Here is a 14221-nt window from a genome sequence, read left to right on the forward strand (position 1 = left end):
TTCTTTCTACTATTACAACTGTAATGTTTTAAATTCCTTTCTCCTTTTTTTTCTTAATTCACCACAGTCTACCAAATTATTAGACTTCTATGTTACAGCCTCATAAACTGTGGATAATGAGTTAGATATTCTTTGCCTAGAAGTAATGATAGTGTTTTTTGTTATTTCTAGGAGAAAATACTGGGTAGATCTAGAAAAATACATGAGAAGAGTACCAAACCACAGGGAGGTCAGTGCTGAAATAGAGAAAAGACTTATCAAACTACAATAAGTCAAACAAGGAAGTATAACAAAACAATAGAAATTTTCAGAAAAACTTTTAAAATTAATGAGCATTTTTTAGGAAATATGTCCAAAAGCTACCTCCAAACAATCCCATTCAGAGACCAGTGCCTAAAAATATTATAACTAAACACAGAGGACAAAATGTGGCAGAACAGAAAAGAAATGCCTAGAGGGAAGAAAAAAGAGTAAAGACTCACCAGTCTCTTACTGCTGGTTAGAACACACTTTTCAGGGTTGCTCCAGGCACCACATTTGTCTTAGCCACTTTCTCATGCTGGGACAAAACACCTGACCACACCTTAAAGGAGGAGAGCCTAACTTCAGCCCACATTTTCAGTCCATGGATGGCTGGCTCCAAGGCAGAAAGGATATGGGTGGAAGGAACTGGCTGAGGAAAGATGCTCACGTCATGGCAGCCAGGAAGCAGAGCACAAAAGGAGGAGCCAGGGAAGCAAACACACCCTCCACGGTCCCACCCCATGACTCAGGTCTTCCAACCAGACCCCACCTCCTAACAGCACACGCCACTATAGATTCATCAGCAGATTAATCCCCATACAGGTATAGTGCCCCAAGACCCAGTCACCATCCAAACACCTCAGCTCTGAGCACATGAGGCTTTGAGGAGAGACATTCCAGATCCGAACCATGACAACACTGCCTTAGAACTAATGACAAGGTTTTGGGGGTTTTTTTTGAAACTTTTATAGAGAGATTTCTTAGATTGGATCCAAGAAACACATTTTTAAAATCAAATCTCACCTTTGTGAACAGTAATTTCATTGTTTAGTTTTCTGAGATGTATGTGTATAAATAATCTATTAACTATGTGTAGAAATGATGTTGTGATCTAAACTATATGAAATATCAATAAATAATATTTTTAAAATTTATTGTGATTCCAGTTATTTAATTTTCTATGGAGAATCTCTTTTCTATGGAGAATCTCTAGCTTATTATAGGTTAGTCTTAAGTTTAAATTCTTAGCTTATAGCTTCAGTAATGTTCTCCTATAACCTTATACAACTGTTCTATATAGAAAAATCAGTGGCTCACTGTCCAGCCAGTTTGATTTGGCTGATTTCCGACTTTGAAATGAGTAACCCAAACAGTCTCACAGGACATTACTGCAAACCAGTGGGATCTGACTTGCCTTTGCCTCGGTACACAGATGCACCCTGAGTGTGACGCTGGAGCAGACCATCATTCTAGCCAGAAGCCACGGGCTGCCTCCTCGCTACATTATGCAGGCCACAGATGTCATGAGGAAGCAGGTAAGTCTCTTCTTGTATAGTTTAGGGTAGTTGCTTTACAGACCCATTAATCTTTCTTTTGTTTATTTATCAGGTGCCTGACAGGTCCCTAAAAGTGATGGGCCCTTCTCCAGGCACGTAACAGCCAAGCAAGTCATGAAAGAGAAACTCCTAATGATAACACAGGTGGACACTTAGAGGAGGATTCTCCAAGGATCTTGTATAACCCTGAAAAAATATGTCTATGCAATAACCTGAAAGAGAAAGGGGATTAGCAGGCAAAATGGGACAAGAGTGGATTGGCAGGCAGGAGCATATATAAAGGACCCTGGACATATGGTATTTTCTGGGAAATGTAAGTGATTTAGTAAGTTTCTAGAAATAGATTGGGAGAGGGACAGTGGCAAGGAAGAAGAAGAATGAATTGAAGGGCTTGCTTGCCTCTGGCAGTCTCCCCTGTCCCATGCTAAGTGTGTGCATTATTCTGAGGATAAAGCACTGATCTCAAGTTTTTATGGAGGATGAATAGCAGGCTCTGGACTATCTTTAGGCTACTGGAACACTTCTAGATGAGAATGTACTCTCAAAAGTAGAATGAACTTTCTATACTCTAACCCAGTAGCATTTTAAGTGGAGTAGCTTAGGTTTTAGCCCCTAGAATGCTTTTTAAAAACCAAAAAATCACAAACTTTCAATTTAGTAAATGGGTTTGATTTAGTAAAAAAGATAATGAATAAAATGACACAAAATTGAAAAATATCAATTTTATTCCATCACCTTTTCTTTGAGCTACCACAGCAGCAATCTATTTGCTGACTTGTTTTGACTTGTCCAGTAATAGTGATTTAATTTTTAACACATGCTTTTATAATTATGGCTACTTTATTTAGTACAGCATATACCTCTCAGACAATCATAAATCCCCTTGGGCTTGCTCATAAGATTACACAATGCAGTGTGGACCAAGCTGGTGGAAAAAATATATCCGTTAAAAAGGCCACCATCAAGCCAGAATCTACAATGAAGAGATGGGCACAGGGAGTGGAAATGCATGGGTGCTTCTGGTAAGGAACTTGGGAGCTGAAGATGAACAGCCAAGAGGAAAGAAGAATTTGCTAAGTAAACGTTAAATCTACTAGAAGCGTGTGCCATACTGTCCTTCAGTTGGCAAAGGACAAAGACATTTGCAAATTGCCAAGGGTTTAAGGTGGATGTATAAATTCTGCCTTGAAAATAAGTCAAACTAAACTTACAGCTATTTACGTCAGATTTGGGATGTCAGTTGCTGAGACATACAATAAGAGATTAAGCACTTTCCTGTTTTACTGTGGGGCTCTTAGAGTAAGTTTGCAAGAAGGCTTTGGAAGAACCATCTAAAAATTACGGCTGGTAGCAAGAAAAACAGCCTTGAATTGACTTTTCTTTAGACTATTCCATTAAGGAGGCTATAATTTGGCTACAATAACTTGAAGGACTGAAAATTCATGTAGTTTCTTGTAAAAACCTTGCTGATAACTAAACTATAGTATTTATCACTTTCTTTCCTCTATTTTCTAAAACTAAATACATCAGAATAGGCAATTTCTTCCTTTGTTGCCAGTTCCTTGGGTCCAAGTTGTGCATCCCAAATGGCTGTGGTAAGCAGTGAACTGATTTATAGCTTCTTTGTGAAAGATCATAGCATGTGGGGCCCTCTTCCAGGAAGACTGAGCAGACTGATACACGGCAGATATTTCATGAAAGAGCATAGTCTTTCTGTTACCAGTCTTCTTCCCAGGATTCAGCAGTAGCAGTAAGAGTACCAGCTGAGGGACAGGGGATTTAGCTCAGTGGTTTCACTGCCTGCTGTGCAAGCGCAAGGACCAGAGTTCGATCCCCGGCAAAAAAAAAAAAGAGTACCAGTTGGGATCTAGTCCCCAAGCCAGCCAGCTCTTACTCACTTAGGATCTGAGCAGTTAGAATACAAGTCTGAATCAAGTACCTCACTTGGGTTCTATGTTTCCTTTGCCTTTCAACCTCAGGAAAATTATTTAGCTGTTTACATTCCGCTTTTCAGAGACTGCGTGATTAGAATATTTGTCACATTTACCATGTGTTGATATATTTGAATTATTTCATTATTGAATTTGAATTATTATATATTAAATTACAATAATTTATTTGCTATATAGTGAAGCTCATAATGTATAATGAATATTATTAATAAATAATGTAATGAAGAACTTTAGTTTCTTTTTTAAAAAGAACATTTTGGCATCATTTGTTGTTCTTGTTTATAATTTTGGTATGGCTTTCATGTGCAGATTTTGTGTACTTTTCATACACATGGCCTTTTTACTCAGGGCTTAAGTTTGAAGGCAAGATAAAACTATACTGTTCCCTTGAATTCTTTTGATAATGATTATAATAATCATAACCAGCACTTTTACATAACCAGCTGATCAAATAAAAGGCTTGAGGTAGAAACTGTCATTGGCATAATAAACATAGCTTTCCATATTATACATATTATATTCCAAGTGATCTTTGGTGGAAGCCTACTCAAAACTTTCTTCTTAACTTTTGTTACAAAAACTAGGCTTCCAAAGTGTTCTGACCCCTTACTTTCATTATCAAGGCATCACACTATTCACTAAGAACGAAAACATGGGAACAATGAGGTCCAGACTTAGTCTCATGATGCACACACATATGTAGGGAAATTGCCATGATACAGTCGCCAGTGAGCAAGTGCTCTAAGATATGTACAACCTCAGTGTATCGGGACATAGAACAGGGAGCAAATAAGTAGACTGTGAACCCCTCAATGGCTGGGACACTGAGTCTTACTCATTTTGCTGTCACAATTTCCAAGGATAGTACCTAGTACAATGTAAATGCTCAATGATATTTGTTTAATAAAGTAGTTTTAAGTAGGATAACTAGGAAAAGATGTGCACAAAGTGGGTATTTGGTAAGAGCTAAGAGCACAGTGTCTTGAGCCAAGCAGCCTCAGTTTGAGTCCTGGGTGCTTACTACTTCAGTGCTTATTACTCATATAGTTTGCAACAAGATTTTGAGCTTTTCTGTTCCTCAGTTTTCTCATTATTATAACAGGTAAGAGTTTAAATTGTACTTGCCTTCTAGTGTTGTTTGGATTAAATAATTCAATATACTTAGTGCACTTAAAACTGATATAGTGAGTGACCAGTTATTAGAAAACTAAGATGATTTTTTGTGAGCCTTTGATAATGAACATATTGAAGCCAGAGAGGGAAGGAGACAGAATGGTGTTTAGGTAGAGAGAGCAACATGAACAAGGATGTAAAAATACAAATAACTGGCATACTTAGTATATGAAAAATTATATAGATAAATTCAAAGTAAAATGTGCCAATAGATGTGTTCAACATGACGTCAGATTTTAAGAAAGCAAAAATCTTTCTATTGCTTCCATAATGGAATATTGTAAGATTATAGACAAAGAATTATACATGAATATGTTATTCTAGTTAATAAATCTATTTTTCACAATGGGCATGACTTAGAAATTCTAAAACAAATATATGTGTACAGCATAATTGAAGAAAGAAAGAAAAAGAGAAAGAAAGAAAGAAAGAGAAAGAAAGAAAGAGAAAGAAAGAAGGAAAGAAAGAAAGGAGAGAGAGAAGGAAGGAAGGAAGGAAGAAAAGAAAAAGACGGAAGGAATGCAGACAAAGAAAGAGTTTACAAATAAGGAAAGGGAGAAGGCTAGAATTTATGGACTGGAATTATTGGTATCAGTATGAACTGATGAATACACATACAAACACAAAATAAATGTAGAAGTGAATCTAGATGTGTATATTTGCATTAGTAAACTTCCCTGTCTACTAGAAAGGCCTAGAAGCAGTAAATTGCCAATAATAATGAATACAGGTGGTATAAAAATCTTGGCTTCTAAATATCATTCTCCAATAAAAAGAGGCCTTGGAGAAGTGATGAGTTACCAGCTGAGACAGGGTAGATGAGTCTTGAAATGCCTGAAAGTAAGGAAGCAGCAAAACGGATGAGCTCATACCAAAAGGAACAGGAAGCAACGAGAAAGATCTCCCAGTGGACACATTTAAAACAATTTGAGCCATAAAATTGTTGGATTATATCTCATAGAATAAAATTAATATCTGTGAGTCTGTTCTGAGTTAAATAAATGGTTGAATAACTAAATAATTTTTATTTACTTTATAGAAGAATTCTAGTTCATAAACACAGAAGTATTATTAGTGCAGACCAGATACACCAATGTAGGCTCAAATAGTAAGTGAATGATCAAAGAGAAACAGGATATTCACATAGTCTCATGGTAGTATCTTGCCCAACATCTTTGTTAAGTCTAAAAGGAAGGGTGATAACTTTACAGTGGAAAAATCTGGCAGGCACCACTTAGCTAAGTGATCAAAGTTAATGTAGCCCATGATAAGACATGTTGATATCATGTACCCCCTTATAAGATGCATAGGTAGAGGGAGCACAACATCACTTCTGTGATTTTTTTAAAATCATAAATGTATTTCTTGTGAAAAACCATCACATTAATCCAAATTGTGACATTCTACAAAATAATGGCCAGTACTCCTCAAAAGTGTCAAAGTTACAAAAGACAAGGAGTTGCTGAGAATAAAAATTCATGAAAACAATATGCAATGCAGGATTTTGTATCAGGCCCTGGAATTGAAAAGGAGAATTAGTGAGGAAATGGTGGAATTTGAATAAGATGTGTAGTGTAGTTAAGAATATTATATCGATGTTAACTCCTGGTTTTGATCTTTGTGCTATGGTTAAATGAAAGGTTAATATTAGGGGAAGCTGAAATAAGTATGTACAATCCCTGCTCTGTTTTTGCAACTTTCCTCCAAGTCTCAAATTGTTTCAAATACATATTGCAGTTCCTAAATCCCTTCCTATCTTTTTGCTATGTCCCCTTTCTCTAATTGGTTTATTAGATCCATCCTGAGAGAATATATTCTTTGATTTTTCTTCATTTTCTCCTATTTTCTCTTCCCTTTACTTGTTTCAGTATTTGGAAGCTGGAAGCATTTCAGAGTTGTTTGAGCAACCCTCCTTCACCTATTCTAATTCACAAAACCTGGTTTTTGGTTCTTTGTAGTAACTAATTTTCATTAACAACTTAAAAATAATTATAATTTCATTCATGAACTTGGAAGATTATAGAGACTTTTTCATAAAGAAGATTATCTTTTTACTGTAAACTTTGAGACAAAATTTTTAAGTTTCAGAAATCCATATGGACATGACTGATCCAGAAATTACTGTGGAACTATTTGAGAAAATATTTTCTTGCTAAATATAGTAAGTTTAAAATATCTATTCAACCAGGAAGAACAGGTCCATGAGTATGATAGAACTTTGATTTCTGTCACATGCAAGTGGTGACACAGACCAGGTATTTATGGTTTGCTCTTTCCTGTTTTCAGTATTCTAAGTTATTAATTGCTTCTGAGGATAAACACAGACTAGATGAGGTAGTGAACAGGAAGCTCTTACCTTATTTTCAATGATGTACATGACTACAGAAATAAATGTTAATCATTTGAAACAGCAAAGTATATTTTGATTCTTAAAAGCTTGGATTTTGAAAGTGTTCAGATAGTGATTTCTCTCTTATTTCTCCATCCAGTCTCTTATTATGTTAAATATATTGTTGGAATAAGTGTTCGACACTCAGATTTTAATAGTATGTTAAATAGCACAATGGAGAGTTAAAAATGATTTTCCTGGCCTTTAGGGAGCAAGAGTTCAGAACACAGCCAAGAATTTGGGAGTCAGAGACCGGACCCCTCAGTCAGCTCCAAGGTAAGTGCATCCTCAGGTCTACTCTTTCCCATAGGGCGGAGCAGCATCCTCCAGGCCTTGTCACTAGAAGATAATGCACCTGTTCTAGGAAATGCCCTGGGTCATACTGATGGTAATCATGGGGAGCACCTTTTAGACACCCAGTGGCTAAGGGTGATTAAGCAGTCATGCTCTCACACTTCACTGGGCATTATTCTATTTTACAATTCCATCATGAATTCAAAAGCAGAAGTCCACATAGATACAACTAAACTTTGAATCTAACTATGAGACTGCCAAAACACCATTTCCATTTATCCTTCTATATTTACACATGTTCTTTCACTGCTATGATTTCCTCTCCCATCTGTGTCCACTTATGGGAAACTACTTAATACACAAAGCCCAGCTCATGTATCATTTTCTGCCTGGAATCTTGTTTGAGTTTATTCCTTTCTGGGTTCCTTTTAGCATCTTGTATGTTGCTTTATAATAGCCCTAACTATATTGTGTTGCACTATTTCTTAACATGTCTTTGCCCAACCTGAGTATGAATACTCAGGAGGCAGAGGTTGTATTTTTGTATTTTATTTATTGCCTTCATCATAGTGCCTACATAGTAGACATCAAAAATCTAAACTGATTTCAAGAATGTGTGTATTAATAAATCAATCACATTTATGGTTTTTGTTTTTGTTTTTTTTTTTTTTTGGTATCTGGGATCAAATTTGGATCTTTGCATTTGTGAGGCAGGCAGAAGGTGGCAGAACCACTGAACTAAATCCCTGGCTCAGCTTTATGTTTTATTTTGTTTGTCCTTAAATTCTTTTATTGGTACATTTTAGGTATAGAATACATTTATATTTATCATTGGGTGCTTGTGCCTGTACATGATATATCTTGGTTCTTATTTTTTCCCCATTACCTGTGCGTCCTTCACCCCCTCCACCCTTCCCTATTTACATAGATTTTGTTTCTATTTTTTTTATTTTCTCATAAATTTTCCTTTCCCTTCTTTCCTTTCAACTTCCCCTCCGACCACCCCTACACCTTTGGACCTTTTCCTATTTCAAATTATCAATTATTCTTTTTAATCATTTTAGCCCTTGTTTACACTTTCAGTTTCTCACACTAGAGAAACTATTCGGTATTTACCCATGTGTGTCCTATTTATTTCACTTAAGAGTATGGCCTAAATATGCATCCACTTAGCTATAAATGTCTCTAGTTTCTCATTCTTTATGGCTGAGTAGTACTCCATTTTATTAAAAAAGCACATCTTCTTTATCCAGTTTCCAGTCAATGGGCACTTAGGCTGTTTCCAAGCTCCAGCTCTATGTTTGATATGCCAAACATTCACAGTTCATACATATCATCATAAGAAAGAAAGGACTCTGATCTACCTTTAAGATAAATGGGTATAGTTCACAGGCATAGAGAAATGTTTCCAGTTTGATTTCCATGGTAATTAAGGTAGGCAGCCATCTATCTTAAAGTGAGTCAAAGCTAAATAATTTCTGTTGCATTTGATTGCTTTTATGCACTTGCATTTGAACCAAAAGCAGGCTTTTCCAAGCACTGTTACAGACAAAACACTCTGTATTTGTTTCTATTTACAACACCATTACCAGGGTGAGATGATGACTGTAGCATTTATGAAGTTATATTTCATTCTGAAAAACTATGTGGGAAGTGAAAATGCTTTCAAAAGGGAAAACATATTTTCCCTCTGAAAATGGATGGAACACTCATGTTCTAGCTGCATTTATTTTTAGTGTTCACTCCTAACTCTGTTTAATCTTCCAGTCTTGCTAATGTTATCTTTCATAGCTGATTAGCAATAGAAACTAAAGAATAATTTCCAACTGACAGCTGGGGATTTAGCTCAGTGGTTCCACTGCCTACCTCAGGAGCGCAAGAACCCGAGTTCAATCCCCAGTACCAAAAAAAAAAAAAAAAAAAAAAGAATAATTTCTCATAAGCATTCTCTTCCCAGTGCCTTGAGCAAACATGGTATATTTGCATAACAGACCCACTGAAGTGTTAAAATTCCAATAAGAAAACAAGATAATGGTCCAGCAAGGCGTTTTTAGCTAGAGCTTATAAACACTAATAAACGGTGGGTTAGAATAAGACTTCAGCATCCTGATCAATAAACCAATATGCAATCTGAACACAAGGAAAGGAAACTGATGAGTTCACTTTTTCTTTATTGGGTTATGTTTAAAGTACTTGAAATGAAAGACAATAAAATGAACCAGCTATAAAGTTGACACTTGTACAAGAGAATAATAACTCCAAGATAGAAATCAAGAGAAATTTCAATTTTTATTTTATTTACTCTTTTCGTCATTCTATAAATATTTATGGAGGACCTAAGAAATGCATGCACTCTGCTGCTGTGCCCCAGAGAGAATATAAATCTGCAACAGAAGTAGCTCTGACCCTCAAGGAGCTTTCAGTTAAAGAAGTGAGATGAGGGAAACACCACTGCAAGAAAGAGTGTCAGATGCAGTCTGTGGAAGCTGTAGATATAATGCCAAGGACCACGAAGGAGCACAGCCACCATTCCTGCCTCAAAGACAGATGTTGAAGGTCACATTTGGCTCTCAAGAACAGGACATTGATGGGTAAAGCTGATGTAACATGTTTCTGGAAGTTACACTTATGGAGGTCTAGAAATAAGCACAAATTGTCATGAGTACACAGAAAGGGGCCGTAACACAACCTAGGGATGGAGAAGGGAGGTCACTGAATACTTGTGACCCAGTCAGCATGGTAATTGTGCCCCAGACCACAGATACATTGGCACAAGGGCCCAAAGAACACGTCACATTCTGAGAATTCAGTTTCTATGACTGGGGGTTGAATGTGATTTAAGGGCAAGGTAAAGTGAAGCTAAAAGTGTAGACAGGAACTAGGTCAGGAAGAGATTTATAGGAGACCTTGAGAGTTTTCATTTTAACCTAAAGACAATAAGGACACATCATTAATCTCCCTCTCTGGAATACTTAAATTTTAGAATTTACCTTCAGCAACATGAAGAGAGTCCATTTGAGGACAATTAAAATTGAAGAAAGAGACTTGAAAGGAGGTTATGATAGTATTGAGAATCAGAATGAGAAGGTACATTAGGGAGATACTTAGAAGACAGAATTGATAGTCTTTGGACACTAATTAAATGAAAATAGTTGAGGAAAAGGAATGTTGTAGATTCCTGCAGAATTTTTGGCTTAAATAACAAGGGATTAATGATTCTTGCCCCTGAGATAGTGGATGCAGAGGGAAAGAGTGCATTGGGAAGAGCTGATGAGTTTGTTTTGGATTAAGGTTGAGGACTGATTGAGAAGACAGCTGTGTGGAGATGCCTTTTTGGGCAGTTCAATACCCTGGTCAAAAGTTGAGGAAGTATAGGTGGAGCTATGGTCCTATAACGCATGTTTAGGAGCTCAGTAAAGACCTAGAAATGAATTTTGTTACTGTAGTGAATGGGCAACAGAGATGAGAAAAGGTTGGGAATACCACCAGGGAACCACCAACAGTGAGGAGAAAGCAGAGGAATGGATTGATAGAATATACGATGTACTGGAGAAAATGAAGGAAAGGAGGAGATAGTTTTTCTGGAATTCAAAAAGGAGGAAGTGGCGTATTTATACCACAGAAAGAGTGAACATAACTTAGGGAATCAGAGTGCTGTAGAACAGAATATTGGAGTTTAATAATTCTGAGGTAGGTTGGTTCTAGGTAGTGAGTTTCCTGGGTATCCTTGACGCTGTCACAGTTTGAAGAGTCCACTTTAGCAATTGGTTTCCACAGTATGTGTCAGGAACTGCTTTTGGCATTGGGCTCTCAAGATGGATGAGACTCACTTCATATGTTCACGGATCTTCCACCTAATAGAGGGGCAGAACTAATCTGGGACATCAGGTAAATGTGTGCTGTGACAGAACGGCAGGAGCCAGGGGCAGAAACCAGTCCTTCCTTTCTTCTGACTTCCACATATGTGTTGGCTCTGCAGAGATCCGAACCAAATCTTAATCAAGGACTGAAATGTTACATTTGAGATATTGAATTACTAGTGTGGCACACTGGCCTTATTTTCTATTATTTTCTGTTATGTCAAAAAATTTGCAACTATTATGCTTTTTTTTGTATTATGCTTTTAAAGCCTGGTTTTCTTTGTTTAATTGGGAAGCAGTATACTACAGTGGTTAAAAGTGGGGAAAAAAACTGGTTTTAAGTCCCAGCTTGAACCCTCTATGGGACCTTATTCAGTCAGGTGTATTTTTTTTCCTCTCTGAGACTCAATTTTTTCATCTGCAAGATGGGAGAATTGCTTCGAGACAAGATATCATTGATACTTCAACCTTCAAAGAGACATTTGCTTTGTGGGCTCTTTTAACACATCTTGTATTTTTGTCACATAGAAGATAAAGGACATGGTCTGTAGTATGAATTTGAAAGATCTGTTCTCTGCAGATTTGAATCTGAGCTAAAATACCAGCTCCACAATGGCTGCCTGAGCCCAAACAGGAATAAGAGAAAGTGAAGCCAAGAATAAACCTTGTATGTGCGGAATCCCTCACGTGCATGAGTACCTGGCCCCAAATGTTGGGCAAAGGCCTCCCACTGCCCACCAGTTTAGCTTCCAAAATACAAACGCCTCAGTGCAGAGTCAGAGTCCAACTCTTTACCTGTTCCATTTTACTTCCCACCTTCATCTGCTTGTTCTAAATTCCCAAAGCTCCACAATTTCCATTACAAATGTGTTTGAACTCTCATAACCCTGAGTTGCTTCCAAGAAGCCTCACAGAAGCTGAAGCTGCCCAGCTCTGCAGTACCCAGAGCTATTATTGCATTAGGTAATCACAGGGAGTAGTCTTTGCTCCAGTTTGCCAGGAATGAATTTCAAAGTCTCAGCTACCTGGTGGCATTAGTTACATTCTGTGGAACGTGCAAAGCAAGGTAATAGCATGTGATGACTCAGCCCAGAGCTCACTCCTCAGACGTTCGCCACTCACTTTCTCATTGCTGTTCTGACTAAGGCCATTGTGCCATTTCACGCATTAGGCAGCACTGTCAGCGAAAGAAGAGGATAAAATTAAGGAAACAAAAAAAACCCTTATCATTCTATTATTCCAGCCCCAAGAATGCAACTTGAAGCAGCACCACATCTTTCACCTGCAAAAATACCTTTCAAGTGCATCAGCTCAATTTAATATATTCTTTTCTCTGCGAAATAAGCTTTTTTGATGTGACATGTCCTTGGTTCAGCATTCACCTCTTCCATGGAGATAACATATAGAACATAAACTATGTCCCAAACTTGAAGTACATTTTGCAAGCCTTCAGTGGTAATAACTTCTGTTTCCAGACAAAGAAAGTTCATTTTGTTAACCAGATTTACAACTCAGTATTAAATCTTTCTCATTCTTCCCTCATTGATTTAGAATTAGCATGGGATTAAATGTCAAAAGGAAAGGAAGTTTATAATTCTTTAAATTGGTTAACAACTCATTTAAGCTGTGTCCAATTTAATCTGTAAAAGAGTGAGTCACCACAGCTAGCTCTGGATTTTGATTGCTTCTTTAAAAAGATTTGTAAGGCTGTGGCTCAGTGGTAGAGCATTTGGCTTGCTTGCCTGTACTGGGTTCAATCCTAAGCACCAAAAAAAGGGGAGAATTTAGAGAATAGATTTTACTACCAGCAAAGTGAACAGTTTGGGTTGCACTGGAGTGGAACAGCGGATTTTTAAAATAGTTATTTAATCAGTCAGCATCCAGAGATATAAAGAACGGGATGTTTTCCAAATTAGAGGACCAAAATATTAGAGTTTGCTAATTCATATACTATTTTTAGTGAAATAAACAATGTCCTAATGACTTATGGAACCAAGAAATTATGCTCAATGTAATTGTTTTGCCAATAAAAACATATCAGGTAAGGGCAGACATCTGCATAGCTGTCAAACTTTCCTGTGTCTTTTCTAGACTGTACAAGCTCTGCGAGCCACCTCCCCCAGTTGGAGAAGAATGAAGAGCATTACCAAGGAACCAGGCAAGCAGATGCTTCCTCACACTGCCTAGACAAAGTACATGCTGGTTTATCATTTCCCAGTGAAGATGAAGTAATGCATTTTCTCCTTCATGATGTAAATGACTAACAGTTTGTACTGGGATATGTATGCTGGAAATGTTTATTCAAACAGTTCACACATACACCCCAAAAAACTGATCTTTCTGTATACTGACATTAAATATTCATTTATAGGCCAAAATTCATCTCTGGAATTGATATGCATCCTCTTTTCATTCAGTAATTTTATTGTGTTTGATTTCAACTTCCCCAAATGGACTCATTTTACTAATGCATAGTTTTAATTGAAGACAAAGACAGTCACTGAGGAAAGACGGCCACACTCTACAAATCATAATGCAAAAATAGTAAGGACGGCATAGACTGGGTGATACAGTGGGTGTTTTGTCCCCTGATTACCCCAGAGAAAGGCATGTTCATGGAGGTGGAGAACCACGGTTCACTTCTGCTTTGCAGGAGAGAAGAAGAGATATGGAGACCTCCAGCAAGATTTTTTCTGCTGCTTTTTAGTGTACTTATGTCCATGGACAGACCCAGTGAGTTGGCTCTGTCCCTGGACTCTGCAATGGGCATGGTTCCCCTGGGTGATATACCATTGGTGACCATAGGTAGGAAGTGGCAGGAAGTGGAAAGATAAAAGGAAGCAGAGTGAGTGAAAAAAATAAGTCTGTATAAAACTCAGCCTTTAACATAGAAAGATACCTAAATTCTTAATTTTAGGAAGCCCTTCCTATGAGATCTCAGACTCTTAAAGAATATACCATTATGAATATTTT

General features: G+C 37.2%; 1 protein-coding gene across 3 annotated transcripts in view; it reads left to right on the forward strand.

The window, feature by feature from the left end:
• Window positions 1-13630, forward strand: part of Prex2 (phosphatidylinositol-3,4,5-trisphosphate dependent Rac exchange factor 2) — a 262543-nt gene extending 248913 nt beyond the window's left edge. For all 3 annotated transcript variants that reach the window (XM_013071229.3, XM_004842082.3, XM_013071231.3), the window contains 3 exons: window positions 1457-1559; window positions 7303-7370; window positions 13340-13630. In XM_013071229.3, the coding sequence (XP_012926683.2) occupies window positions 1457-1559; window positions 7303-7370; window positions 13340-13385 (217 nt within the window). In that variant the 3' untranslated portion in view covers window positions 13386-13630. The remainder of the gene's footprint in view (window positions 1-1456; window positions 1560-7302; window positions 7371-13339) is intronic.
• The last annotated feature ends 591 nt before the right edge of the window (window positions 13631-14221 follow it).

This window comes from Heterocephalus glaber, unplaced genomic scaffold, assembly GCF_053883595.1.
Source record: "Heterocephalus glaber isolate CG9 unplaced genomic scaffold, H.glaber_assembly_v1.0 deba00001553, whole genome shotgun sequence".
In the NCBI taxonomy this organism is placed as follows: domain Eukaryota; kingdom Metazoa; phylum Chordata; class Mammalia; order Rodentia; family Bathyergidae; genus Heterocephalus; species Heterocephalus glaber.